This window comes from Staurois parvus, unplaced genomic scaffold (assembly GCF_062004578.1).
Source record: "Staurois parvus isolate SC_StPar_1 unplaced genomic scaffold, SC_StPar_1.0 ptg001729l, whole genome shotgun sequence".
NCBI lineage: Eukaryota > Metazoa > Chordata > Amphibia > Anura > Ranidae > Staurois > Staurois parvus.
In genome coordinates this window covers 172419-198526 of record NW_028319525.1, presented here as the reverse complement: position 1 = coordinate 198526, position 26108 = coordinate 172419, and the positions used below count along the sequence as shown (strand labels likewise).

General features: G+C 47.9%; 1 protein-coding gene across 1 annotated transcript in view; it reads right to left on the bottom strand.

The window, feature by feature from the left end:
- Positions 1-401: 401 nt before the first annotated feature.
- The window catches only part of LOC149434592 (dynein axonemal intermediate chain 1-like), a 187017-nt gene continuing 161310 nt past the window's right edge, over positions 402-26108 (bottom strand). The window contains exon 9 of the mRNA XM_089663603.1: positions 402-615. Coding sequence (XP_089519729.1) covers positions 511-615 — 105 coding nt within the window. The 3' untranslated portion in view covers positions 402-510. The remainder of the gene's footprint in view (positions 616-26108) is intronic.

The window sequence follows — 26108 nt, the reverse complement described above, 5'->3', positions numbered from 1 at the left end:
TCTGCCTCTGTTTTATATTTGTTCCAATACATACAAAGGGAATAAACATGTGTATAGCAAAACATGTGTTAATGCAATACCTTTTTTGTGTGAAATACTTGATTTTCAGGAAAAATATCAAGGGTGCCAACAATTTCGGCCATGACTGTATATATAATTATTGCAAGGTTCTCTTTTTGTCATTTATTTTGTGTATGTGCAGGGTGTTTGGAGATATCGGGAGTGCCATATTATTTTAGGTGACATTCAAAATACCCGGGGCTTCACAAATGAAAGTAAATGAAAAACTCTGTACAAATGGCAATCTATTGGCTTTCCATTTTATCCGCCTGGATTGACAAAGGAAGATGTTGCCCTTCAGACACTATAAAACACACAAGAAAATAGTTGAAAGTCAGCCATGAAAAATAGAGATAGATTTTATTTTTTATACATCATATGGAATCATTTTTTCTCTGATACATAATAAAGCTCAGCTTTCAGCCCAACATCCTCTGGATCACAGTGATCTCACTTCCCGGATTTGTTCTCTGGCTCTCTGACCAGAGCAAGTAGTCGGTCCAGCTTGGCCACTTCCACCTCAGGACCTTTCTGGACTTCTTGTCCTTTCTTCTCCTGAAAACCAAGACACAGCCATCAGTGATATCCAACCAGGACACAAAAGGGTTAAAGAGAAAATAAAAACACGCCCTTTTCAATGACAGCAAATGACCACAATAACAAGAGTCACCATTTTGCATTCAAGTTACATTTTTTTCTAAAGTCCTTCAAAGAACATCTTAATGTTTACAGCAATTTAAATTGACAATCACAATGTATTTTTATCTTTCTGACATCTGTGGATGTAATGCTATAATAGCGCAACCATTTCCTTCTCCCGAAAAGTGGCATCCATAGAACATTTGACCTTATTCTCTCCTCTATTATATTTGTACTTTTCTTTCTTTAATTTCCCATTATGTGTTTTCCTTTTAGACTGAAGACCACCAAAGACCTCCAGTCCGTAAATTGTTATTCAGACCCGACCTTGTTGCACTCCTGGACACAGGTAGTAGGCACTTCCCTTAGGGTCATGTCATACTAGAAACACTATAGTAGATTTGTAGCAGCTATACATCTCTCTTCTGATTTATGGATGTGTACAGAGGAGCTGCTGTAACGGACTGCAATTCTTTTCTGGGCAGCTACAAATTTCTGTTGTGTTGTGGCTACCTGCAGCTGCATGAATCCTGCCCATTCAGACAAAACAACATTGGTGACATACAACTGGCCTTCCAATTCACCTCAAAGGTGTTCAATAGAGTTGAGGTCAGAGCTTTTTGCAGGCCACTCAACACCAAACATGTCAAACCATTTCTATATGGAGCTGGTTTTGTTCAGAACACTTGAGGTCCTTCACACCAAACTCATCAAACCATGTATTTATGGAGCTGGTTTTGTGCAGACCACTTGAGTTCCTTCACACCAAATGCATCAAACGATGTCTTTACGGAGCTGGCTTTGTGCAGACCACTTGAATTCCTCCACGGCAAACTCATCAAACTGTCTTTTTGGAGCTGGCTTTGAGCTGATCACTAGAGCTCCTTCAAACCAAACTTATCAAGCCATGTCTTTATGGAGCTGGCTTTGTGTATACCACTTGAGTTCCTTCAAACCAAAACCATCAAACTATGTATTTATGGAGCTGGCTTTGAGCTGATCGCTAGAGCTCCTTCAAACCAAACTTATCAGGCCATGTCTTTATGGAGCTGGCTTTGTGCAGACCATTTGAGTTCCTTCAAACCAAACTCATTGCACCATGTCTATATGGAGCTGGCTTTGTGTATACCACTTGCGTTCCTTCAAACCAAAACCATCAAACTATGTATTTATGGAGCTGGCTTTGAGCTGATCACTAGAGCTCCTTCAAACCAAACTCATCGCACCATGTCTTTATGGAGCTGGCTTTGTGTATACCACTTGAGTTCCTTCAAACCAAACCCATCAAACTATGTATTTATGGAGCTGGCTTTGTGCAAACTACCTTAGTTCCTTCACACCAAACTGGCCAAACCATTTCTTTATGAAGCTAGCCTTATACACAGGGGCACAGCGATGTGGTAACATTACCATGAGGCTGGAAGTACACAATTGTCTGAAATGTCTTTGTACACTGTAGTATTACCAATACCCTTTACTGGGAACACCTAAACTCAAAATTTGAAGTAGGGCTAACATATTTTTGGCCATACAGTATGACCTCCCAGTCAACCACTCAGAAGGAGCTCAGATAACACTGAGGAAAGTATGACTATAAAAACGCTGACTGTGTCATTTAACCTCGGTTCACATAAATGTGGCTGTGCGGGCCACTTTTTACGCGGGCATGAGAGCCCGTTCATTTGAATGGACTCTCGTGCCCCGTGATACGCAGGGAAGAAGTCCCTGCACTTCTTCCGAAAACGCAGCCCACATGGGGACCTCGGTTCACAGTACGGTTCCGTTTTCCAATGCGGGCGGCGTTCCATTAAAAATAATGGCACCCACCCACGGGTCCGCATTTCTCTGTCCAGGTGGTGCGGCTGTACGGATTTTCATGCGGATCCGCAGCGGCACCACCCGCACAGATGTGAACCTAGCCTTAAAGAGTTTATGCATTCAAATAAATGCAGCTGTACGCATGCTGGACTACAACTTGTTGCTATGTGCTATACTGTGAGAAAACGCAACCTGTCCAATTTTTTGTCTGGCACATACATAGGGTTCAACTGGCCATAGATGGATGAAAATTCAGCCAGTTCAGCAGGGACCAGATTATTTTGATCTGTCTATGGCCATTCTGTTCTTCAGAAGTCTCAAGAACTGGTTTGTTGGCATATTCTGCTTCAATCAGCGATGCAGCCAAAGACTTCCAGTGTATTCTGGCTGCAGGAGAGTCCTGTTATCAGAATACAAAGACACAGCAGGGAGGATTCCCACATCCAAGTTGAATGGGGGGAACCTGTTCAATGTTTTTGTTCAGTCCGCTGGCTGAATGAAAAAAAAACAAACTGAGCCATGTATCGGCAGCTGAAGGATTAGGGTTAGGATCAACCCTAACCCAGGTCATTGGTCTCACCTGGCACCAATAAATAGAATAGTATTTTCTTTATCCTAGATTGTAAGCTCGAAAGAGCAGGGCCCTCGAACCCCTCGTGTATCACATTGTATTGGTATTGTTCTGTCACATGTTCTGTCCCCCTTTGTAATGTACAGCGCTGAGCGAACTATTGGCGCTTTATAAATACTGTATAATAATAATAATAACCTTGCATTACGATTGCATTGAGTTGGTGGTGTGGCCCTACATGATTCATTGAGATCTCTCGTCTTAAAAATCACTAGGAATCTGGTGACTGACTTCATTTCACAACTGTCTAATCAATAAAGTGGCCACAGACAGAAGATAGAAGTCTAGAGAAATTTATGATTTTGCGTTTTGTTCCTCTAAGAAAGATCGGAAAAAAGATCGCCGACAAGAAATTTCTTTCATAGGAGACAACACTAGGAATACCACTTTGCGTTGATGGAATTTTTTGTGTTTTTGTCGACTTTTAGAATTTCATTCTTCATCTGCCACTCTAAAAGCTTCCCTCTGGCTGGTGATGATGGGGAGCCCAGATAGTTTTTACTGCTGATAAATATGGGGTACAGAGCGGTGGGGGGTCTGAGGGCGGACGGCACACTGCTATGTAGGTCAGACATTGGAGCAGCGTAGTGTAATGGCAGGTTTACTCCACGATGAAGACATGATGGGATGAGAAGAAAAGCCTCATTAATCACAGCCCGCCGGAGTCACTCTTCGCACACACAAAGCTCTCAGCTGGTGCTTCTATAATAACACACAGCCCCGGGGCCAGCGCCGTCACAGTACTCGTTATACACAGATTCTGGGTGTTCTGCAGTGGAGATGGGGGAAGAACGTGCGCTGTGTCCTCCCAGGAGTGCTCTTGTTAACTCTTTGTAACCTCCGTCATATTAAGCCGACACAGGGGGGCTCATTTATTTTTAACTAGAGAAGTGCTGGAGAACGGCTGGGAAAAATCTACAGAGTAGCGATATCCTCCCGTGGATATTCTGAAATTAAACATTTGCATCTTGTTTCTAGTAACAGGGGATTATGGGAACTACACACTGTGGCCAAGATTGTGGACACTGGGTCATCACACTACTATATGGATGAATGTTTGTGGACCCCCTTCCAAATGATGGAGTTCAGTGTGTCCAGTGGAAGGTACTGTTAAGAGTACATCATACCAAGAATATTGGGCTCTTCCAGCCTTGTGGTAACAGTTTATTGAAGACCCTTTTCTCTTCCAGGATGACTCTGCTCTGTGTACAAAACCAGCTCCATAAAGCCATGGTTTGACCAGTTTAGTGTAAAGGAACTCATGTGGTCTTCACAGAGTCCTGATCACAACCATACTCAACACTTTTGCTCCATAAAGACATAGTTGGACCATTTTGGTGTCAAGGAATTCAAATGGCCTACACAGAGCCTACCTCAACCCTACTGAACACCTTTGCTCCATAAAGCCATGGTTTGACCAGTAAAGGAACTCACGTTGTCTTCATAGAGTCCTGATCACAACCATACTCAACACTTTTGCTCCATAAAGACATAGTTGGACCATTTTGGTGTCAAGGAATTCAAATGGCCTACAAAGAGCCCACCTCAACCCTACTGAACACCTTTGCTCTATAAAGCCATGGTTTGACCAGTTTGACCAGTAATTCACTCACGTTGTCTTCATAGAGTCCTGATCACAACCATACTGAACACTTTTGCCCCATAAAGACATAGTTGGACCATTTTGGTGTCAAGGAATTCAAATGGCCTACACAGAGCCCACCTCAACCCTACTGAATACCTTTGCTCCACAAAGACATGGTTTGACCAGTTTGACCAGTAAAGGAACTCACGTTGTCTTCATAGAGTCCTGATCACAACCATACTCAACACGTTTGCTCCATAAAGACATAGTTGGACCATTTTGGTGTCAAGGAATTCAAATGGCCTACACAGAGCCCACCTCAACCCTACTGAATACCTTTGCTCCACAAAGACATTGTTTGACCAATTTGACCAGTAAAGGAACTCACGTTGTCTTCATAGAGTCCTGATCACAACCATACTCAACACTTTTGCTCCATAAAGACATAGTTGGACCATTTTGGTGTCAAGGAATTCAAATGGCCTGCACAGAGCCCACCTCAACCCTACTGAACACCTTTGCTCCAAAAAGCCACGGTTTGACCAGTTTGGAGTGGAGGTACTTAAGTGTCCTGAAGAGAGCCCTGACCTAAACTCTACTGAACACCTTTGCTTCATAAAGACATGGTTTGACTAGTTTTGGTGTGAAGGAACTCAAGTGGCCTGACCTCAACCCTACTACTGGACATTTTTTCTGCATAAAAACATGGTTGGACCATTTTTGTGTCGAGACATTTGAGTGTCCTGCACAGTGACCTAACCTCAACCCTACTGAACACCGACAGTGAGCCAGGTCTTCTTCATCAGTACCTGGCCTCACCAATGTTTTTTTTGGCTGAATGATACAACACTCTAAAATCATGTGGAAGGTCTTCCCAGAAGAGTGGAGCATTTATAGCTGCAGATGGAGCAAACTCTGTAACAATGGTTATGGTTGTGGAAATGAGTGTCTGGCAAGATCATATAGATGTAATGGTTGGGTATACACACATTTCTTGGTCATATACTAAAGCAGAGGGCAATCATGATGGTTCAGTTCCGAAGGTCAGTTCCGTCTACATCTCTTGACCTGTATTTGGCCAATATTTTCTTCAAATGCAACTCCAGCCAGGTTAGTGCTGGTGATGAATTATAACATCAGTCTGTGTCCCCTTTCAGTAGAATTCTCCTAACTTTGACCAAGGTGGCAATTGTCAGCAAATTTCCTATATCCAGGAGTCAAATGGAACTTTATAGCCAGAGGGTGTCATGAGACTTCTGTTTATGATAATTCGTGTCTGTTTAGTAAATAGCGCAGATGTGTCGGACTGGGAATGCCATTGTCTAGTCTACTCAATGATAAGGGCTGCATTTATCAGAATAAAAGGCAGTGATTGGGCCATTAATATAGCACCTGCCGATGAATGGCTGATGCTCTATTTGTGGAATCAGCGTTAGATATTTTATCAAAGGAAGATGAATGGATTTTCTGTGAACGCTGAGCGTCACTATGATAACGATGGTATAAACCTCTATAGAACTGGTCCAGATATGGACGAAACATACTCTATATTGCTAGAAGTATTGGTCGGCCGGCCTTTCCCCACACATGGACTTTAATGGCCCCCAGTCTTAGTCCGTAGGGTTCAATATTGAGTTGGCCCCACCCTTTCCCCACACATGGACTTTAATGGCCCCCCAGTCTTAGTCCGTAGGGTTCAATATTGAGTAGGCCCCGCCCTTTTCAGCTATAACAGCTTCAACTCTTCTGGGAAGGCCGTCCACAAGGTTTAGGTGGGTGTCTATGGGAAGGTTGGACCATTCTTCCAGAAGCACATTTGTCAGGTCAGGCACTGATGTCGGGGGAGGAGGCCTGGCTCACAGTCTCCGCTCTAATTCATCCCAAAGGTGTTCTATGGGGTTGAGGTCAGGACTCTGTGCAGGACAGTCAAGTTCCTCCACCCTAAACTTGACCTTGCTTTGTGCACTGGTGAACAGTCATGTTGGAACAGGAAGGGGCAATCCCCCATTCTGACAATGGGAGGAACTGAAATCCCCAGTGAAACCAATACAGTGATCAGTGCTAATAAAAAGCACTGACACTTTACTAACGGCACTGGGCAGGAAGGGGTTAACATCTGTGGAGGTCAAAGGGTTAACTGTGTGCTGTTTTACTGTGTGCTGTGTGTGTGCTTTACAATGTGAGCACACTGCTTTGTATGGCTGTGCTATGCAGAGCCATATAAAGCAGTGTGCAGGAGCTGACAGGCAAGAGATCTGTATTGTTTACATACGTGTCTCTCCCCCGTCAGTGATACTTGGTGATTGCTGGGTGTGGGCCGGGAATCACCAGTCGGGACCCAGTGATCCACAGCCGAGGCTGCCTACTCAGAAATGCAAAATCATGTATATATATGTGATTTTGTGCAGCCATGCCGCACTGTAGCAGTAGGTTAAAGGAGCTGCAGGAATATTTGTCAAGTACTGGCTGTGTGGTCCATGTGACAACAATCTCCCGTATTCTTCATGTCTGGGCTATGGGGTAGAGAGAGAAGACAGAAACCTTTTCTTACGAAGAAAAACATCCAAGCCCGGCTAAATTTTGCAAAAACACATCTGAAGTCTCCCAAAAGGATGTGAGAAAATGTGTTGTGGTCTGATGACACCAAAGTTGACCTTTTTGGCCATAATTCCAAAAGATATGTTTGGGGCAAAAACAACACTGCACATCCCCAAGAGAACACCATACCCACCGTGAAGCATGGTGGTGGCAGCATCATGCTTTGGGGCTGTTTTTCTTCAGCTGGAACTGGTGCCTCAGTCAAGGTAGAGGGAATTATGAACAGTTCCAAATACCAGTCAATATTGGCACAAAACCTTCAGGCTTCTGCTAGAAAGCTGAACATGAAGAGGAACTTCAACTTTCAGCATAACAACAACCCAAAGCATCCATCCAAATCCACAAAGGAATGGCTTCACTAGAAGAAGAGGAAAGTTTTGGAATGGCCCAACCAGAGCCCAGACCTGAATCCGACGGAAGATCTATGGGGGGATCTGTAGAGGGCTGCGCGCAGGAGATGCCCTCAAAATCTGACAGATTTGGAGTGTTTTTGCAAGGAAGAGCGGGCAAATATTGCAAAGTCAGGATGTACCAAGCTGATAGACTCCTCCCTAAAAAGACTGAGCGCTGGAATCACATCAAAAGGTGCTTCAACAAAGTATCAGTTTAAGGGTGTGCACACTTATGCAACCACAGTATTTTAGTTTTACTTCCCTCCACCTAAAAGATTTCAGTTTGTTCATCTGAGTTGTACAGTTTATAGGTCACATTAAAGGTGGAAAATGTTCTGAAATTATTTATCTTTGTCTCATTTTTTTACATCACAGAAACCTGACATTTTAACAGGGGTGTGTAGACTTTTTATATCCACTGTAAACCCATTTTACATGCACTCGGCCATGGAAACCCATTCCATGAAGCTCTCTACGCACTGTTGTTGGGCTCATCTGAAGGCCACACCAAGTTTGGAGGTCTTTAGCTATTGACTCTGCAGACAATTGGTGACTTCTGCGCACTGTGCGCTTCAGCATGTGCTGACCCCGCCCTGTCATGTGACGTGGCCTACCACTTGGTGGCTGAGTTGCTGTTGTTCCCAGTTGCTTCCACTTTGTTATAATCCCATTAACAGTGGAGCGTGGAATATTTAGTAGCCAGGAAATTTCAAATCCAATAATATGGAGGGTTGTCCCAATATAGTGTACCTCCACAGAACAGGTCTCCATCCAAGTAGATGATGATCTTGGATGATGACTGAACAAAGATGGCACCATCCATCTGGAAAGAAAAGCAGACTGTCCACCTGAACAAAGTGACAGTGTATTTGCAAAGGGCGCCTTTCCCGAAACCCATTGATACAACTCCTGCCACCCAGTACTGAAAATCCCAGAGTAGACTGGTGTCAGATGCTGGGAGGAAAGGTTACTCTGTCATGTGACAATGCTTGAGCCTAGTGATTGGCTGTTAGACCCGCACACTGTCACATGATTTCCTGTAACTGGGGGGGGGGGATCTGTGACAAAGGAAAGGGTGGGGGTGCAGCTCTGGTAAAGTGCGCTTTAGTGGGTTGGGAAGGCCCTTGGCCAAAACATTGATCCAAGGTTCAGGCCTTTTCCTGTAAAGAACATGTGCAAAGTTGCAGGATTTCCCAACAGGCAGAGAAATGCAGTGCCGTTCAGCAAGTGTGCTGTGGTGTCATTCATTTCTAATGGCTCCGCCATGCTTCTGCAAATGCGCTGCATTGTCACACACGCCAAACTGCGGTGCAGCGTGTTATTTTATATGCTAGTCTAAGTTCAGACTTACTGGGTATTTCTTCTGGACTCCATTATAAAGCATTGCTTAACCCCTGAAGAAGGGGAGTCCTTGTCCCGAAATGCGTCGGTTGTATCTGCGAGACAAATGTTTGTAGTAGGCGATCCTAACCACACACCCAGATATACTAATCCCAGGCCAGTGACATCACTCACAGTGAAGCTGAATAGGATCTGAAATCAACACTCACAAAGTGATGTTCCACCCCTGAAGAAGGGGAAGTCAGTGCCCTGAAACGCGTCGGTTGTATCTGTGAGACAATTGTTTATAGCACGTGATCCTAACCACACACCCAGAAATGTTAATTTTGGGGCAGTGACATCACTCACAGTGAAGCTGAATAGGATTTTAAATCATTACTCACAAAGTGATGTTCAATCCCTGAAGAAGGGGGAATTGTCCTGAAACGCGTTGGTTGTATCTGCGAGACAAATGTTTGTAGTAGGCGCTCCTAACCGCACACCCAGATATACTAATCCCAGGCCAGTGACATCACTCACAGTGAAGCTGAATAGGATCTGAAATCAACACTCACAAAGTGATGTTCCACCCCTGAAGAAGGGGGAGTCAGTGCCCTGAAACGCGTCGGTTGTATCTGTGAGACAATTGTTTATAGCACGTGATCCTAACCACACACCCAGAAATGTTAATTTTGGGGCAGTGACATCACTCACAGTGAAGCTGAATAGGATTTTAAATCATTACTCACAAAGTGATGTTCAATCCCTGAAGAAGGGGGAATTGTCCTGAAACGCGTTGGTTGTATCTGCGAGACAAATGTTTGTAGTTGGCGCTCCTAACCGCACACCCAGATATACTAATCCCAGGCCAGTGACACCACTCACAGTGAAGCTGAATAGGATCTGAAATCAATACTCACAAAGTGATGTTCCACCCCTGAAGAAGGGGCAGTCAGTGCCCTGAAACGCGTCGGTTGTATTTGTAAGACAAATGTTTGTAGTACGTGACCCTAACCACACACCCAGAAATGCTAATCCCAGGGCAGTGACATCACCCACAGTGAAGCTGAATAGGATCTGAAAGCAATACTTGTGTATGATTTGGGGCCCCTGAGACACACAGTATTGGGCCCCCCGGTACCTTCTATCATTTAATACTACAAGGACACATTAATATCAGGAAGATGAGACATTACAGCAGTATGGAGGATTGGCTGACCTTGCAGAGCCCAGGTTATCATCTACACACGGCTTGTTATTAGACATCAGGGGGTTCTCTGGAATACGGCGGGGGAGGGGCCGCCGCTATCTCCGTACACATTGCAATGTGGCCGCTGTGTCTAGAGAGGAGTTTTCAGGCCGATAGCAAGAAAATTGTCTTTTCCCGACACGGAGGGAATTGTGCGTGAAATTACAGTGTTTTATCTGTCACTCCAGCGGACGCGGCGAATGTGAACGTTCCATGTCTGGGAATGTCACCGGGAGGCAGAATGACATGGGATGGTTGTCACACAAGGACAATGAGAAGGTGACATTCCTCACCGGTAACACCGATCCCCCAGATCTGCAAGGGGGAGCCGAGGAAATGAGGAATCACGGCACGTCTATGGGGCTTATTATCCAGAATGGAGACACATCCGGGGAATGCGATCAGAAAAAATACATTTCAATCATTTATTTTTACCTTTACGAATGAGCGAAGTTGTTACTTTATAAGGCTGGGGTCACATCCGTGCCAATCGGGAACAATCCCCGGCACAATCCCCGGCACAATTCTCTGCGCGATTCTCCACAATCCCCGACACAATTCTCTGCGCGATTCTCCACAATCCCCGGCACAATTCTCCACACAATTCCCCATACAATTCCCCGCACAATTCCTGGCACAATTCTCCACACAATTCCTCGCACAAATCCTGGCACAATTCCCGGCACAATTCCTCGCACAATTCTCCACACAATTCCCCACACAATTCCCGGCACAATTCTCCACACAATTCCTCACACAATTCCCGGCACAATTCCAGCACAATTCCCCACACAATTCCCGGCACAATTCTCCACACAATTCCTCACACAATTCCCGGCACAATTCCAGCACAATTCTCCACACAATTCCAGCACAATTCCCGGCACAATTCCAGCACAATTCTCCACACAATTCCCGGCACAATTCCCGGCACAATTCCCAGCACAATTCCCGGCACAATTCCCCACACAATTCCAGCACAATTCCCGGCACAATTCTCCACACAATTCCCTGCATAATTCCCGGCACAATTCTCCACACAATTCCAGCACAATTCTCCACACAATTCCCCGCACAATTCCCTGCATAATTCCCGGCACAATTCCCGGCACAATTCCCTGCATAATTCCCGGCACAATTCTCCACACAATTCCCCACACAATTCCAGCACAATTCTCCACACAATTCCCGGCACAATTCCCGGCACAATTCCCCACACAATTCCAGCACAATTCTCCACACAATTCCCGGCACAATTCCCCACACAATTCCCGGCACAATTCCCGGCACAATTCCCGGCACAATTCCCCACACAATTCCAGCACAATTCCCGGCACAATTCCCGGCACAATTCTCCACACAATTCCCGGCACAATTCCCCACACAATTCCAGCACAATTCCCGGCACAATTCCCGGCACAATTCCCCACACAATTCCAGCACAATTCCCGGCACAATTCTCCACACAATTCCCGGCACAATTCTCCACACAATTCCCTGCATAATTCCCGGCACAATTCTCCACACAATTCCAGCACAATTCTCCACACAATTCCCCGCATAATTCCCGGCACAATTCCCGGCACAATTCCCTGCATAATTCCCGGCACAATTCTCCACACAATTCCCCGCGCAATTCCTGGCACAATTCCCCACACAATTCCAGCACAATTCTCCACACAATTCCCGGCACAATTCCCAGCACAATTCTCCACACAATTCCCGGCACAATTCCCCACACAATTCCAGCACAATTCCCGGCACAATTCCCGGCACAATTCCCGGCACAATTCCCCACACAATTCCAGCACAATTCCCGGCACAATTCCCGGCACAATTCTCCACACAATTCCCGGCACAATTCCCCACACAATTCCAGCACAATTCCCGGCACAATTCCCCACACAATTCCCCACACAATTCCAGCACAATTCCCGGCACAATTCCCCACACAATTCCAGCACAATTCCCGGCACAATTCCCAGCACAATTCTCCACACAATTCCCCACACAATTCTCCGCACAATTCCCCGGCACAATTCTTCTCACAATTCCCGCACAATTCTCTGCACAATTCCCGGCACAATTCTCGGCACAATTCCCGCACAATTCTCGGCACAATTCTCGGCACAATTCCCGCACAATTCCCGGCACAATTCCCCACACAATTCCCGCACAATTCCCGGCACAATTCCCCACACAATTCCCAGCACAATTCTCCACACAATTCCCGAACAATTCCCGGCACAATTCCCCACACAATTCTCCGCACAATTCCCGGCACAATTCCTGCACAATTCCCGGCACAATTCTCCGCACAATTCCCCGGCACAATTCTCACAATTCCCGCACAATTCTCTGCACAATTCTCGGCACAATTCTCGGCACAATTCTCGGCACAATTCCCGCACAATTCCCGGCACAATTCCCCACACAATTCCCGCACAATTCCCGGCACAATTCCCCACACAATTCCCGGCACAATTGTTAGCGGCGTCCCCTGCATCTGCAAATGTGTTCACCAAACCGCATGGTGTCACAGCATCCAGTGTGGTGTGTTTTTGGAAAAGAGTCAGGGACTCTTCTTGTGTCCCCCGGCAGTCCACCGAAAAGGAATGACGCATGTACATGCGCCCAGGATTGGCCGTCCCTGCGGTTGTGAACCAAACCTAGATTTCTGGTGGAAAGATTAGCCAAAAAAAGCCATTTCAGCCTTTACAACCTGAGCAAGGTGCGACACAGAGCGCCCCCACCCACATGGAAGAGAAATATATTGAAACATGTTTGAAATAAATTACAAAAATATTCTTCCCAAATATATTGACATATATTTGAAATGTACAATTTTGTCCGTATTCAATGTTTTTCAATAAATAAATATATAACATCACTGTGCACCCCCACTGGGGGCTGAGCTGGAAAGCAGAAAGTGCCGGGTCTGGAGGAGGACCAGAGGAGGAGTGCAGTCAGTTACCCGAGTCTGCTGAATGCTGAGACCAGGGCAGGCAGAGATGAGGGGGTGCTGCAGCTGCACTGAGTGGCGCAGGATTTGGCACAGGAGTTCTATTCTCCTCTCTGCTGCCGACTGCTGAGACAAGGTGGGGGCGGAGACAAGGGGGTGCCTGCAGGAGAGGTGCAAGGGCCACATGAAATGGCCTGGAGGCCGCGGGCCTTGTGTTTGCAAAAAAATACTGATTTTTACATGCAGGAGAGAAATGTCAGATTTGGCCGGAAGGAACTGGTTAAACCTTTCATTGCCTAGAGAAGCACAGAGATCCAGTGATGACATCACTGGGTCTAAAATGACGTATCCTATGAAACCTTTATTTAAAAAGTTGATGGGGGGGGCAGCAGGGAAGGCAAAATGTAAGCAGATTGGACTTCACCTTTAATTGGTACAGAAGAATGTGGACTACAGTCCACGGAAATCCTTGGATTTATACGGCTGATGTGATCAGGACCTCCCCGGCATTTCACATACTCAGCGGGGTCCTCCTTTAATGGTGGGGGTTGTGGCACACGTCTGGCTCCGTGTTCCCATAGTATACACATCGGAGGGGGATTGTCTACATACAATGAATACAAGACGTAGGCTGTTCCTGGGAGTGCTGCCATTTCTCGCCGTCCGGTCGCTGCGTCACATTTCTGGCTGGGAATAATGAATGTGCATATTGCGTTTTCTACCAAAAATAGAAATGATTACCAATCCACACATTGCTGGAGCGCGGAGCGGAGGACACGCGGCTCAGCCCCTGGGGTTTTATTATTACCACCCCTTGCACTGCGCTCTGGTACAGTCATGGGCAAAGATTGCATTTCTGTCCGATAACGCACCACTTCACCCAGAAAATTGTTGCATTTACAAGTGTTTCGGCGTTCTCGTGTTTATTTTGTTTGTATTGATAAAAAAGTGGAGAAACAAAAAGCCAAATCTGAGACATTCCCCCCAAAACCCCAAAAATGGACTGGACAAAATTATTGGCACCCTCCATGTAATATTTTGTAGCACACCCCTTGGAAAAAGAACTGAAATCAATGGCTTCCTGGAACCATGAATGAGGTTCTTCCACCTCTCTGCTGGAATTTTGGATCGCTCTTCTTCCACCAACTGCTCCGGGTCTCTCAGATCTCAACTGATGTTCTGAGATCTCTCCACAGGAGCTCTATGGGATGGAGATGTTGACTCATTGCTGGCCAGTTCAGTCCTCTCCAGCACTTTGTCTGAAACCATTTCTGGGGGCTTTTTGATGTGTGCTTTGGGTCATTGTGCTGCTGGAAGACCCATGACCTCTGACATTGGAGAGCCTACTTTCTGATGTGTGCTTTGGGTCATTGTCCTGCTGGAAGACCCATGACCTCTGACATTGGAGACCCAACTTTCTGACGTGCTTTGGGTCATTGTCCTGCTGGAAGACCCATGACCTCTGCCAGAGACCCAACTTTCTGACGTGTGCTTTGGGTCATTGTGCTGCTGGAAGACCCATGACCTCTGACATTGGAGAGCCTACTTTCTGATGTGTGCTTTGGGTCATTGTCCTGCTGGAAGACCCATGACCTCTGACAGAGAACCAACTTTCTGATGTGTGCTTTGGGTAATTGTCCTGCTGGAAGACCCATGACCTCTGACATTGGAGACCCTACTTTCTGATGTGTGCTTTGGGTCATTGCCCTGCTGAAAGACCCATGACCTCTGACATTGGAGACCCAACTTTCTGATGTGTGCTTTGGGTCATTGTCCTGCTGGAAGACCCATGACCTCTGACAGAGACCCAACTTTCTGACGTGTGCTTTGGGTCATTGTGCTGCTGGAAGACCCATGACCTCTGACAGAGAACCAACTTTCTGACGTGTGCTTTGGGTCATTGTCCTGCTGGAAGACCCATGACCTCTGACATTGGAGACCCAACTTTCTGACGTGCTTTGGGTCATTGTCCTGCTGGAAGACCCATGACCTCTGACAGAGAACCAACTTTCTGACGTGTGCTTTGGGTCATTGTCCTGCTGGAAGACCCATGACCTCTGACAGAGAACCAACTTTCTGACGTGTGCTTTGGGTCATTGTCCTGCTGGAAGACCCATGACCTCCGACATTGGAGAACCAACTTTCTGACGTGTGCTTTGGGTCATTGTCCTGCTGGAAGACCCATGACCTCTGACATTGGAGACCCAACTTTCTGATGTGTGCTTTGGGTCATTGTCCTGCTGGAAGACCCATGACCTCTGACAGAGACCCAACTTTCTGACGTGTGCTTTGGGTCATTGTCCTGCTGGAAGACCCATGACCTCTGACATTGGAGACCCAACTTTCTGACGTGTGCTTTGGGTCATTGTCCTGCTGGAAGACCCATGACCTCTGACATTGGAGACCCAACTTTCTGACGTGTGCTTTGGGTCATTGTCCTGCTGGAAGACCCATGACCTCTGACATTGGAGACCCAACTTTCTGACACCGGGCCCTACATTGCACTCCAGAATTCTTTGGTAGTCTTCAGATTTCATAATACCATGCACACGGCCAAGACATCCGATGCCTGAAGCAGGAAAGCAACCCCAAACCATCAGTGACCCCCCCACCATGTGTGATTCTAGGAACTGTAACCACTCGCCCTACAGAGGATCCCCCCCCCCCCCCTTCCTGACCAGGCCATCTTTTGTGATACGGCGCTGCGTTACTTTAACTGACAATTGCGCGGTCATACAACGTTGTACAGAAATGAAATTTACGTCTTTTTTCCCCACAAATGGATTAATATTTTTTGCGCTATAAACAAAATAAAGACCGACAATTTTGAAAAAAAAAATATTTTTGACTTATTAAACACGTCCAGTAAAAAAAAATTTAAAAATCAAATTTCATCATAAATTTCAGCCAAAATGTATCCCGCTCCGTGTCTTGGCTAAAAAAAAATCCCAACACATGTAAATTAATTGGTTCACGGGAACGTTATAGCGTCTACAAATGGCGGTATAGATACGGGGATTTTTTTTTTTACCAGTAATGCTGGCAATCACTGACTTATTGCGGGACTGTGGTGGGCATTCTGACACTGGGGGGGAACTGACGTGGTGTCATTGACATCCCCAGTGACACCAATACAGTGATCACTGCTAATAAAAAGCACTGACACTGTACTAATGGCACTGAGCAGGAAGGGGTTAACATCTGGGGCGATCAAAGGGTTAACTGTGTGCTGTGCGTGTTTTACTAGGAAAATATATTGCTGTGCAGAGAGATACAAAGCAGCATGTCCTTGCTGGCAGGAGACAGATCTGTGTTGTTTACACACAGGTCGCTCCCCAGCCAGCTCTGCTGACGATCACCGAGTCCCAGCCGAGGATCAGTGGCCGTGACCCGGTGATTGACATGCCGAGGAGCCGATAGCGGTACCTGAAAATGCAAAATCACATCAGTCTCCCCTCCCCCAGTGATCAGACTGTACATTGTAACTTTGTAGAAGGAGGAGGAAGCATTTCCTCAGTCTCCCTCCCCCAGTGATCAGACTGTACGTTGTAACTTTGTAGAAGGAGGAGGAGGCATTTCCTCAGTCTCCCCTCCCCCAGTGATCAGACTGTACGTTGTAACTTTGTAGAAGGAGGAGGAGGCATTTCCTCAGTCTCCCCTCCCCCAGTGATCAGACTGTACATTGTAACTTTGTAGAAGGAGGAGGAAGCATTTCCTCAGTCTCCCCTCCCCCAGTGATCAGACTGTACGTTGTAACTTTGTAGAAGGAGGAGGAGTCATTTCCTCAGTCTCACCTCCCCCAGTGATCAGACTGTACATTGTAACTTTGTAGAAGGAGGAGGCATTTCCTCAGTCTCCCTCCCCCAGTAATCAGACTGTACATTGTAACTTTGTAGAAGGAGGAGGAGTCATTTCCTCAGTCTCCCTCCCCCAGTAATCAGACTGTACATTGTAACTTTGTAGAAGGAGGAGGAGGTGTTTCCTCAGTCTCCCCTCCCCCAGTGATCAGACTGTACATTGTAACTTTGTAGAAGGAGGAGGAGGCATTTCCTCAGTCTCCCCTCCCCCAGTGATCAGACTGTACATTGTAACTTTGTAGAAGGAGGAGGAGGCATTTCCTCAGTCTCCCTCCCCCAGTAATCAGACTGTACATTGTAACTTTGTAGAAGGAGGAGGAGGTGTTTCCTCAGTCTCCCCTCCCCCAGTGATCAGACTGTACATTGTAACTTTGTAGAAGGAGGAGGAGGCATTTCCTCAGTCTCCCCTCCCCCAGTGATCAGACTGTACATTGTAACTTTGTAGGAGGAGGAAGCATTTCCTCAGTCTCCCCTCCCCCAGTGATCAGACTGTACATTGTAACTTTGTAGAAGGAGGAGGAAGCATTTCCTCAGTCTCCCCTCCCCCAGCGACCAGACTGTACACTGTAACTTTGTAGCAAGTCACAAGATGAGAGGCTGCAGTCAGGGGCTGATCTGTGTCAGACATTTGTGAATACCTCCAAGAACAGCCTGGATACCAGGATGACTATGCCATTGTTGACATCCTTTCTTGGTTAAAATTCTTTTTTTTTTAATGTTGACAAAGTTGATCCTCATTTTGAATGGCAATTGTGGGCTCTTCCTGTCCCCCCCCCACCTGAGTATCCAGGCTCTCAGGGCTCCTGTGTGATGGCTTTTTATTTTGTGTCTCAGTGAGCAGCTAAGAAATAAATGTTCCTGCTCCCGTATACGTATCTGAGACCAGAACGAGGACGAGGGCAGAGAAAAACAAACGCAAATTGTGCTGGTGGCTGGATCCCAGAGAGCGGGATTTGCATGGTATTTGCACTCTGATTGGCAGCTGGAAGGATGAAGTGAGGACAGGTGGTGGAAAGCCGTTTAATCTGCTTCTGATTACTCCCCGCCCCCCCCCCCGTCATCAACATGATAATGAAATTCTTAAAAGAAACTTTCCATTTTCATGACATTCCTTATTTTGGAAGCAGTGATGTCATCACTGGGTCTCTGTGCTTCTATATAAAATGCAGGTAGATCATTAATCCAAGGCGTTCAATGGGTTTTAAAAGATGGGAGGTGGAGGCGGGCCTTCAGGTCATGTGACCGGCGCTCACATGACTGGAAAGCTTCTGCTTGCAAGTATGCATGGGGTGCTTACCAATCACCGCTGGCTATTGTGCCGGGAGCGTGCACGGTGTGCGTTCAGTACGGTAAGTCGTTTTACCAGGACCGCCTACATATGTATGCAACCAACGTCAAAAGGGTCAGATGTAGCAGCAATGCAGCAAAATCAACATCCCAGTCCTCCAGCTGGTGACCAATGTGCGTGATGACCTCACATCTGGCTCCCCCAAACGCGTTTTGTCACACGATGATGTCATCAAGGGGGTGTCTCAATGCAGGCAGATCGTGATTGGTGGAAGGGGCTGGCAGGGTGCTGTACACAGCTTCTCGAAAACATCCCACAGCAACCTGTGATCCAGTGATGTTCCCCATCCCCTTTATGGCTGCCTAACACATATGTGCGGCCAAAGGGTGGGATTTAATGCCCACATGTCGCACATACACTATATTGCCCCAAGTATTGTCCCCGCCCTCCCAATCATGTGATTCAGGTGTCCCAATCCCCTCCCAATCATGTGATTCAGGTGTTCCAATCCCCTCCATATCATGTGATTCAGGTGTTCCAATACCCTCCATATCATGTGATTCAGGTGTTCCAATCCCCTCCATATCATGTGATTCAGGTGTTCCAATCCCCTCCATATCATGTGACTCGGGTGTTCCAATCCCCTCCCAATCACGTGATTCAGGTGTTCCAATCCCCTCCATATCATGTGATTCAGGTGTTCCAATCCCCTCCATATCATGTGATTCAGGAGTTCCAATACCCTCCCGATCATGTGATTCAGGTGTTCCAATCCCCTCCATATCATGTGATTCAGGTGTTCCAATCCCCTCAAAATCATGTGGTTCAGGTGTTCCAATCCCCTCCATATCATGTGATTCAGGAGTTTTAATACCCTCCCGATCATGTGATTCAGGTGTTCCAATCCCCTCCCAATCATGTGATTCAGGTGTTCCAATCCTCTCCATGGACACAGGTGTATACAATCCAGCCCCTAGGCATGCAGACGGCTTCTACAAACATTGGTGAAAGAATGGGTCGCTCTCAGGAGCTCAGTGGCTCCAAGCGTGGTCCCGTGATAGGTGGTCACCTGGGCAATAAGTCCATCCGTGACATTTCCTGGCTACTAAATATTCCACGCTCAACTGTTAGTGGGATTATAACAAAGTGGAAGCAACTGAGAACAACAGCAACTCAGCCACCAAGTGGTAGGCCACGTCACATGACAGGGCGGGGTCAGCGCATGCTGAAGCGCACAGTGCGCAGAAGTCACCAACTGTCTGCAGAGTCAATAGCTAAAGACCTCCAAACTTGGTGTGGCCTTCAGATGAGCCCAACAACAGTGCGTAGAGAGCTTCATGGAATGGGTTTCCATGGCCGAGCAGCTGCATCCAAGCCTTCCATCACCAAGTGCAATGCAAAGCGTCTGATGCCGTGGTGTAAAGCACGCCGCCACTGGACTCTAGAGCAGTGGAGACGTGTTCTCTGGAGTGACCAATCACGCTTCTCTGTCTGGCAATCCGATGGATGTGTCTGGGTTTGGCAATTGCCAGGAGAATGGTACTTGCCTGACTGCATGGTGCTAAGCGTAAAGTTTGGCGGGGGGATTATGGTGCGGGGTTGTTTTTCAGGGGTTGTGCTTGGCCCCCTAGTTCCAGTGAAGGGAACTCTTAAGGCGACATTTTGGACAATTTCATGCTCCCAACTTTGTGGGAAGAGTTTGGGGATGGCCCCTTCCTGTTCCAACATGACTACGCACCAGTGCACAAAGCAAGGTCCATAAAGACATGGAGGAGCCAGTTTGGGGTGGAGGAACTTGACTGGCCTGCACAGAGTCCTGACCTCAACCCCATAGAACACCTTTGGGATGAATTAGAGCGGAGACTGTGAGCCAGGCCTCCTCCCCCGACATCAGTGCCTGACCTGACAAATGTGCTTCTGGAAGAATGGTCCAACCTTCCCATAGACACCCTCCTAAACCTTGTGGACGGCCTTCCCAGAAGAGTTGAAGCTGTTATAGCTGCAAAGGGGCGGGGCCAACTCAATATTGAACCCTACGGACTAAGACTGGGAGGTCATTAAAGGTCATGTGTGCATGGAAGGGGCGAGGCCAACTCAATATTGAACCCTATGGACTAAGACTGGGGGGCCGTAAAAGGTCATGTGCGTGGAAAGGGCGGGGCCAACTCAATATTGAACCCTATGGACTAAGACTGGGAGGCCATTAAAGGTCATGTGCGTGGAAAGGGCGGGGCCAACTCAATATTGAACCCTACGGACTAAGACTGGGGGGCCATTAAAGGACATGTGCGTGGAAAGGGCGGGGCCAACTCAATATTGAACCCTACGGACTAAGACTGGGGGGCCATTAAAGGTCATGTGCGTGGAAAGGCCGGGGCCAACTCAATATTGAACCCTACGGACTAAGACTGGGGGGCCATTAAAGGTCATGTGCGTGGAAAGGACGGGGACAACTTAATATTGAACCCTACGGACTAAGACTGGGGGGCCATTAAAGGTCATGTGCGTGGCAGCCCAATACTTTTGGCAATATAGTGTGTGTGTTGCTGGGTGGTCGATGTCTCTGTGCTGAGAGCGTGCTCACAGAGACTGAGCTGTGAAAGACAGCTCTTGGTCCCTACTACTGATCAGTAGCTGGCGGGATCTGCTCCCGATCATGTGATCACTGTGACAGCCAATCACACTGGCCATGTGATCAGCCGAACTTTCCCCTGGCGTTCAGGGACACCAGGGTGGGCAAGTAGTAAGGATCCACCTTTTTTGTCACAGCATGCCCTGACCCCACACCATCATCTTCTTCTGATGTCACCAGAGGGGGCTGGCGTCCTCCGTGCGTTGCATCAGCTGCAAAAACCAGGAATAATCAGCTGCTCCCCCCCCCCATGATCCGATGCTTGTGCCATGATGTGTGCCTTGGTCTCAGTAGGCTGTGGGAAACTGTTCATTCCACTGTGGCCCTATGGGGAGGGGTCCCCAAAAAAGGGTATTTTTGCCCCACCCCCAAAAAATAATAGGAGGGGGCAGATGGAAGGATCTGTATTGACCGATTGATCAAGACTTTGGAATAATGAAGAATAGATGGACCCAATCTGTCATTTTCGTGGCAGCCGATATCAGAGCGGGTTGGGGGTCACTTTATTATTATGTTCCGGATCTGTATATGAAATATCTGCAATACGAGACATCAGAAGTCCTTTATGTGGCGGTGACAATAGAACGGTGTGAGTGACTGAAGAGCGAATTGTGTCCTTTGTGCTCAGGAAATCCTTTATCACACAATAGTCTGCAGAGCATTGATACAAAACCTGCCCGCTGTGCAGACTATCATCTCTCACGAGATCCTGGGGCCAGACGGGCACTGCGGTGGGTTGGGTACATTCGGCACAATCTCTCATCACTTCGTCTCTTTCTGTTCTGATCATAAAAGTCGGGTCTGGTGGCACAGGAAGCGCCTCGTCATTACATACGTCAGCATATTTAACATCTTCAGAACCATCTGATGGGCTCCGGAGGTGGACGGTCCGTACCATCTGATGGGCTCCGGAGGAGGACGGTCCGTACCATCTCATGGGCTCCGGAGGTGGACGGTCCGTACCATCTGATGGGCTCCGGAGGTGGACGGTCCGTAGCATCAGATGGGCTCCGGAGGTGGACGGTCCGTACCATCTGATGGGCTCCGGAGGTGGATGGTCCGTAGCATCTGATGGGCTCCGGAGGTGGACAGTCCATAGCATCTGATGGGCTCCGGAGGTGGACGGTCCGTACCATCTGATGGGCTCCGGAGGTGGACGGTCCGTACCATCTGATGGGCTCCGGAGGTGGACGGTCCGTACCATCTCATGGGCTCCGGAGGTGGACGGTCCGTACCATCTGATGGGCTCCGGAGGTGGATGGTCCGTAGCATCTGATGGGCTCCGGAGGTGGACGGTCCATAGCATCTGATGGGCTCCGGAGGTGGACGGTCCGTACCATCTGATGGGCTCCGGAGGTGGACGGTCCGTACCATCTCATGGGCTCCGGAGGTGGACGGTCCGTACCATCTGATGGGCTCCGGAGGTGGGCGGTCCGTACCATCTGATGGGCTCCGGAGGTGGACGGTCCGTAGCATCAGATGGGCTCCGGAGGTGGACGGTCCGTACCATCTGATGGGCTCCGGAGGTGGATGGTCCGTAGCATCTGATGGGCTCCGGAGGTGGACGGTCCATAGCATCTGATGGGCTCCGGAGGTGGACGGTCCGTAGCATCTGATGGGCTCCGGAGGTGGACGGTCCGTACCATCTCATGGGCTCCGGAGGTAGACGGTCCGTACCATCTGATGGGCTCCGGAGGTGGGCGGTCCGTACCATCTGATGGGCTCCGGAGGTAGACGGTCCGTACCATCTGATGGGCTCCGGAGGTGGACGGCCCGTAGCATCTGATGGGCTCCGGAGGTGGACGGTCCGTAGCATCTGATGGGCTCCGGAGGTGGACGGTCCGTAGCATCTGATGGGCTCCGGAGGAGGACGGTGCGTACCATCACCATCTCATGGGCTCTGGAGGTGGACGGTCCGTAGCATCTGATGGGCTCCAGAGGTGGACGGTCCGTAGCATCAGATGGGCTCCGGAGGTGGACGGTCCGTAGCATCTGATGGGCTCCGGAGGTGGATGGTCCGTAGCATCTGATGGGCTCCGGAGGTGGACGGTCCGTACCATCTGATAGGCTCCAGAGGCAGATGGTCCATAGCATCTGATGGGCTCCGGAGGTGGACGGTCCGTACCATCTGATGGGCTCCGGAGGTGTATGGTCCGTACCATCCGATGGGCTCCGGAGGTGGAAGGTCAGTATACGTCAGCAGTGGTGGCCATGGCGGTCCATGTGCAGGCTGTGTAGCTGAAAGGAGCGCTGCATATTCCACGGAGGTCGCTAATCCGGGATTATTCCCTCTCACAGGAACTAACCCAGTTATTGGCTCCTCTAATCTGATTATCCGCCGGCTAATTAAAGGGCTCGCTAATTCTACGTGTGATGCCTAACGCACTCAGACTGCAGGGGATGACCCCGCCGCTAGACACAGAGGAGCATTCACCAGACATGGGGGTGACGGAGTGTACCAGTGATCTCCAATATCAATTCTAGGTGGAGACTAGAGGGCCAAACCACCTGATGGCTTCTCAAATGTAGTGATGAGCTTTGTCCCCATCCTTCTACTACTCTCTGTGTGCAGACCCAGGAACTCAGCACAGGGATGGTGGGAACCCCTCATAATGGGCACAAAGGGTGTACAGACCCGGGAACTCAGCACAGGGATGGTGGGAATCCCTCATAATGGGCAAAGCGGGTGTACAGACCCGGGAACTCAGCACAGGGATGGTGGGAACCCCTCATAATGGGCACAGCGGGTGTACAGACCGGGAACTCAGCACAGGGATGGTGGGAACCCCTCATCATGGGCACAGCAGGTGTACAGGGTGCGGAGTTGGGCTTTAAGCAGTATGAATATTATTAATTTTGTTACTATGTACTGTGACACGCCTGTAGTACTTGTAGAACATTTTCCTATCCTGTCATCACTCCCTGTACCCGCTCCTCCGCACATCTGACTAACAAATCATGTATGTCCTTTGTATGACCTTGGATCACATACACGGTATACGGAATGGCGTCACGCTATAGATGGCCGGTGGAGATACGAGGTATATCAGATAAAACAGAATAACAGATCACTGCTTTTATATACAGAGTGTGCTGAGCAGCCAATCACAGGGCTCAGCTGGGTTTTAAGTGACTAACTGAAAGTAAATCGGGGAAATCTTCCTCCCATTCATACATTAAACAAGGTCTGCTTTGTCATCCCACGGGCGCTGATCGCAGATATTCAGACCACACTGAGGGGTCCGCAGACTGAGACCGCCATCCACTGAAATCCAAAAATGTGACCAGGAGGAAAGGATGTCTAGTAGCGGGCAGCACAGTGGCTAAATGGATAGCACTTCCCCCTGGCAGTACTCGGGTCGTTGGTTCGAATCCCAACCCCGGCACCACCTGCCTGGAGTTTGCATGTTCTCCCTGTGCGGGTCTCCTCCAGGTACTCCGGTTTCCTCCCACACTCCAAAAACATGCTGGTAGGTGAATTGCCTCCTGTCTAAATTGTCCCTAGTATGTGTATGTATGAATGTGAGTTGGGGACCTTAGATTGTACGCTCCTCGGGGGCGGGGACTGATGTGGATGTACAATATATATGTAAAGCGCTGCGTAAATTGACGGCGCTATATAAGTACTTGAAATTAATTTATTAGTACAGTTATGATGTCATTATGTTCACAAGCCACCTAGGGCCCCCCGGCATATAAAGAGTGCTTCAGTGCTGCTAAATCCAACTCCGCTACTTAACATGGGTCCAAAGGGGCCTGGGGCCCGTCTACTAAAACATTCTCCTTATTACAGAAGGCCCCCTAAATGCTCCTGTGTTCATGGACCTCTGACCACATCGGGTGTCATTGTGACTAGGTACAGTATCCCTTTGTAACCAGACTAAAGATCAGTGCAGTTTAGAGCTTTCATTCTCACAAGATGATGGGGAAAATCAGGAGATTTTGGTAAAATTTTGCTATTTTGGCGAAATTCATTGAAGTCAATAAGGAATGTGAAATTGGGGGAGGTATCTTTGAGGTTGCAGTTGGATTTAAATGGTTCTTGAGGCTCACAGAAGCTCCTCTCACCTATCCTGGACCTGATCCTGGACCAAAAAACAGCTATTTTATCAATGACGGCTGCTGTATGACTGTGATAGAGCGTGAGATCTTCAGTCAGACTTTCACTGTGGTCTCTGTGGAGGAGATATCCAAAATGAAGCCAACAAACACTCAAATGGAACAAGACCCAACAACTACTAGTAGAAGGTGAGAACCTCTGTAAGGTTTTTTGTCCCCACCGAGCTTTCTTTACTCATTTCCCTTCACTACTTCCTGTAAATAAAAGGAGATAATCAGGAGGTGAGGGGAAATTCCCCTAGTGGGGGCACAGACAGCAGTAACAGGGATTCAGATCCTTCTCTGTCCTACTCAAAAGGAAGAGAGATTTGGCCGGAGTTGGCCTTTTAGGTACTACACTATGTGGCCAAACATGAGAACCTCCTTCCAAATGATGGAGTTCAAGTGTTTCCATTCGAGTGTCCTGTCAATAAATCATACAATGACATCCTACAAAAGTGTGTGCCCTAACCCTTGCAGTAACAGCTTGGTGAAGACCCTTTTCTATCCCAGGATGACTGTATCCCTGTGTACAAAGCCAGGTCCATAAAGACATGGTTTGACCAATCATGGTGTGGAGGAACTTGAGTGTCCTGCACAACTCCCTGGCCTCAACCCTACTGAACACCTTTGCTCCATAAAGACATGGTTTGACCAGTCATGGTGTGGAGGAACTCGAGTGTTCTGCACAAGTCCCTGACCTCAACCCTGCTGAACACCTTTGCTCCATAAAGACATGGCTTGATCAGTCATGGTGTGGAGGAACTCGAGTGTCCTGCACAACTCCCTGACCTCAACCCTACTGAACACCTTTGCTCCATAATGACATTGGGGTTGATTTACTAAGGCAAACAGACTGTGCACTTTGCAAGTGCAGTTGCTCCAGAGCTTAGTAAATGAGTAGAAGCTCTGCTGACTTCCATCATCCAATCATGTGCAAGCAAAAATGCTGTTTTTTTAAATTTTCCTTGCATGTGTT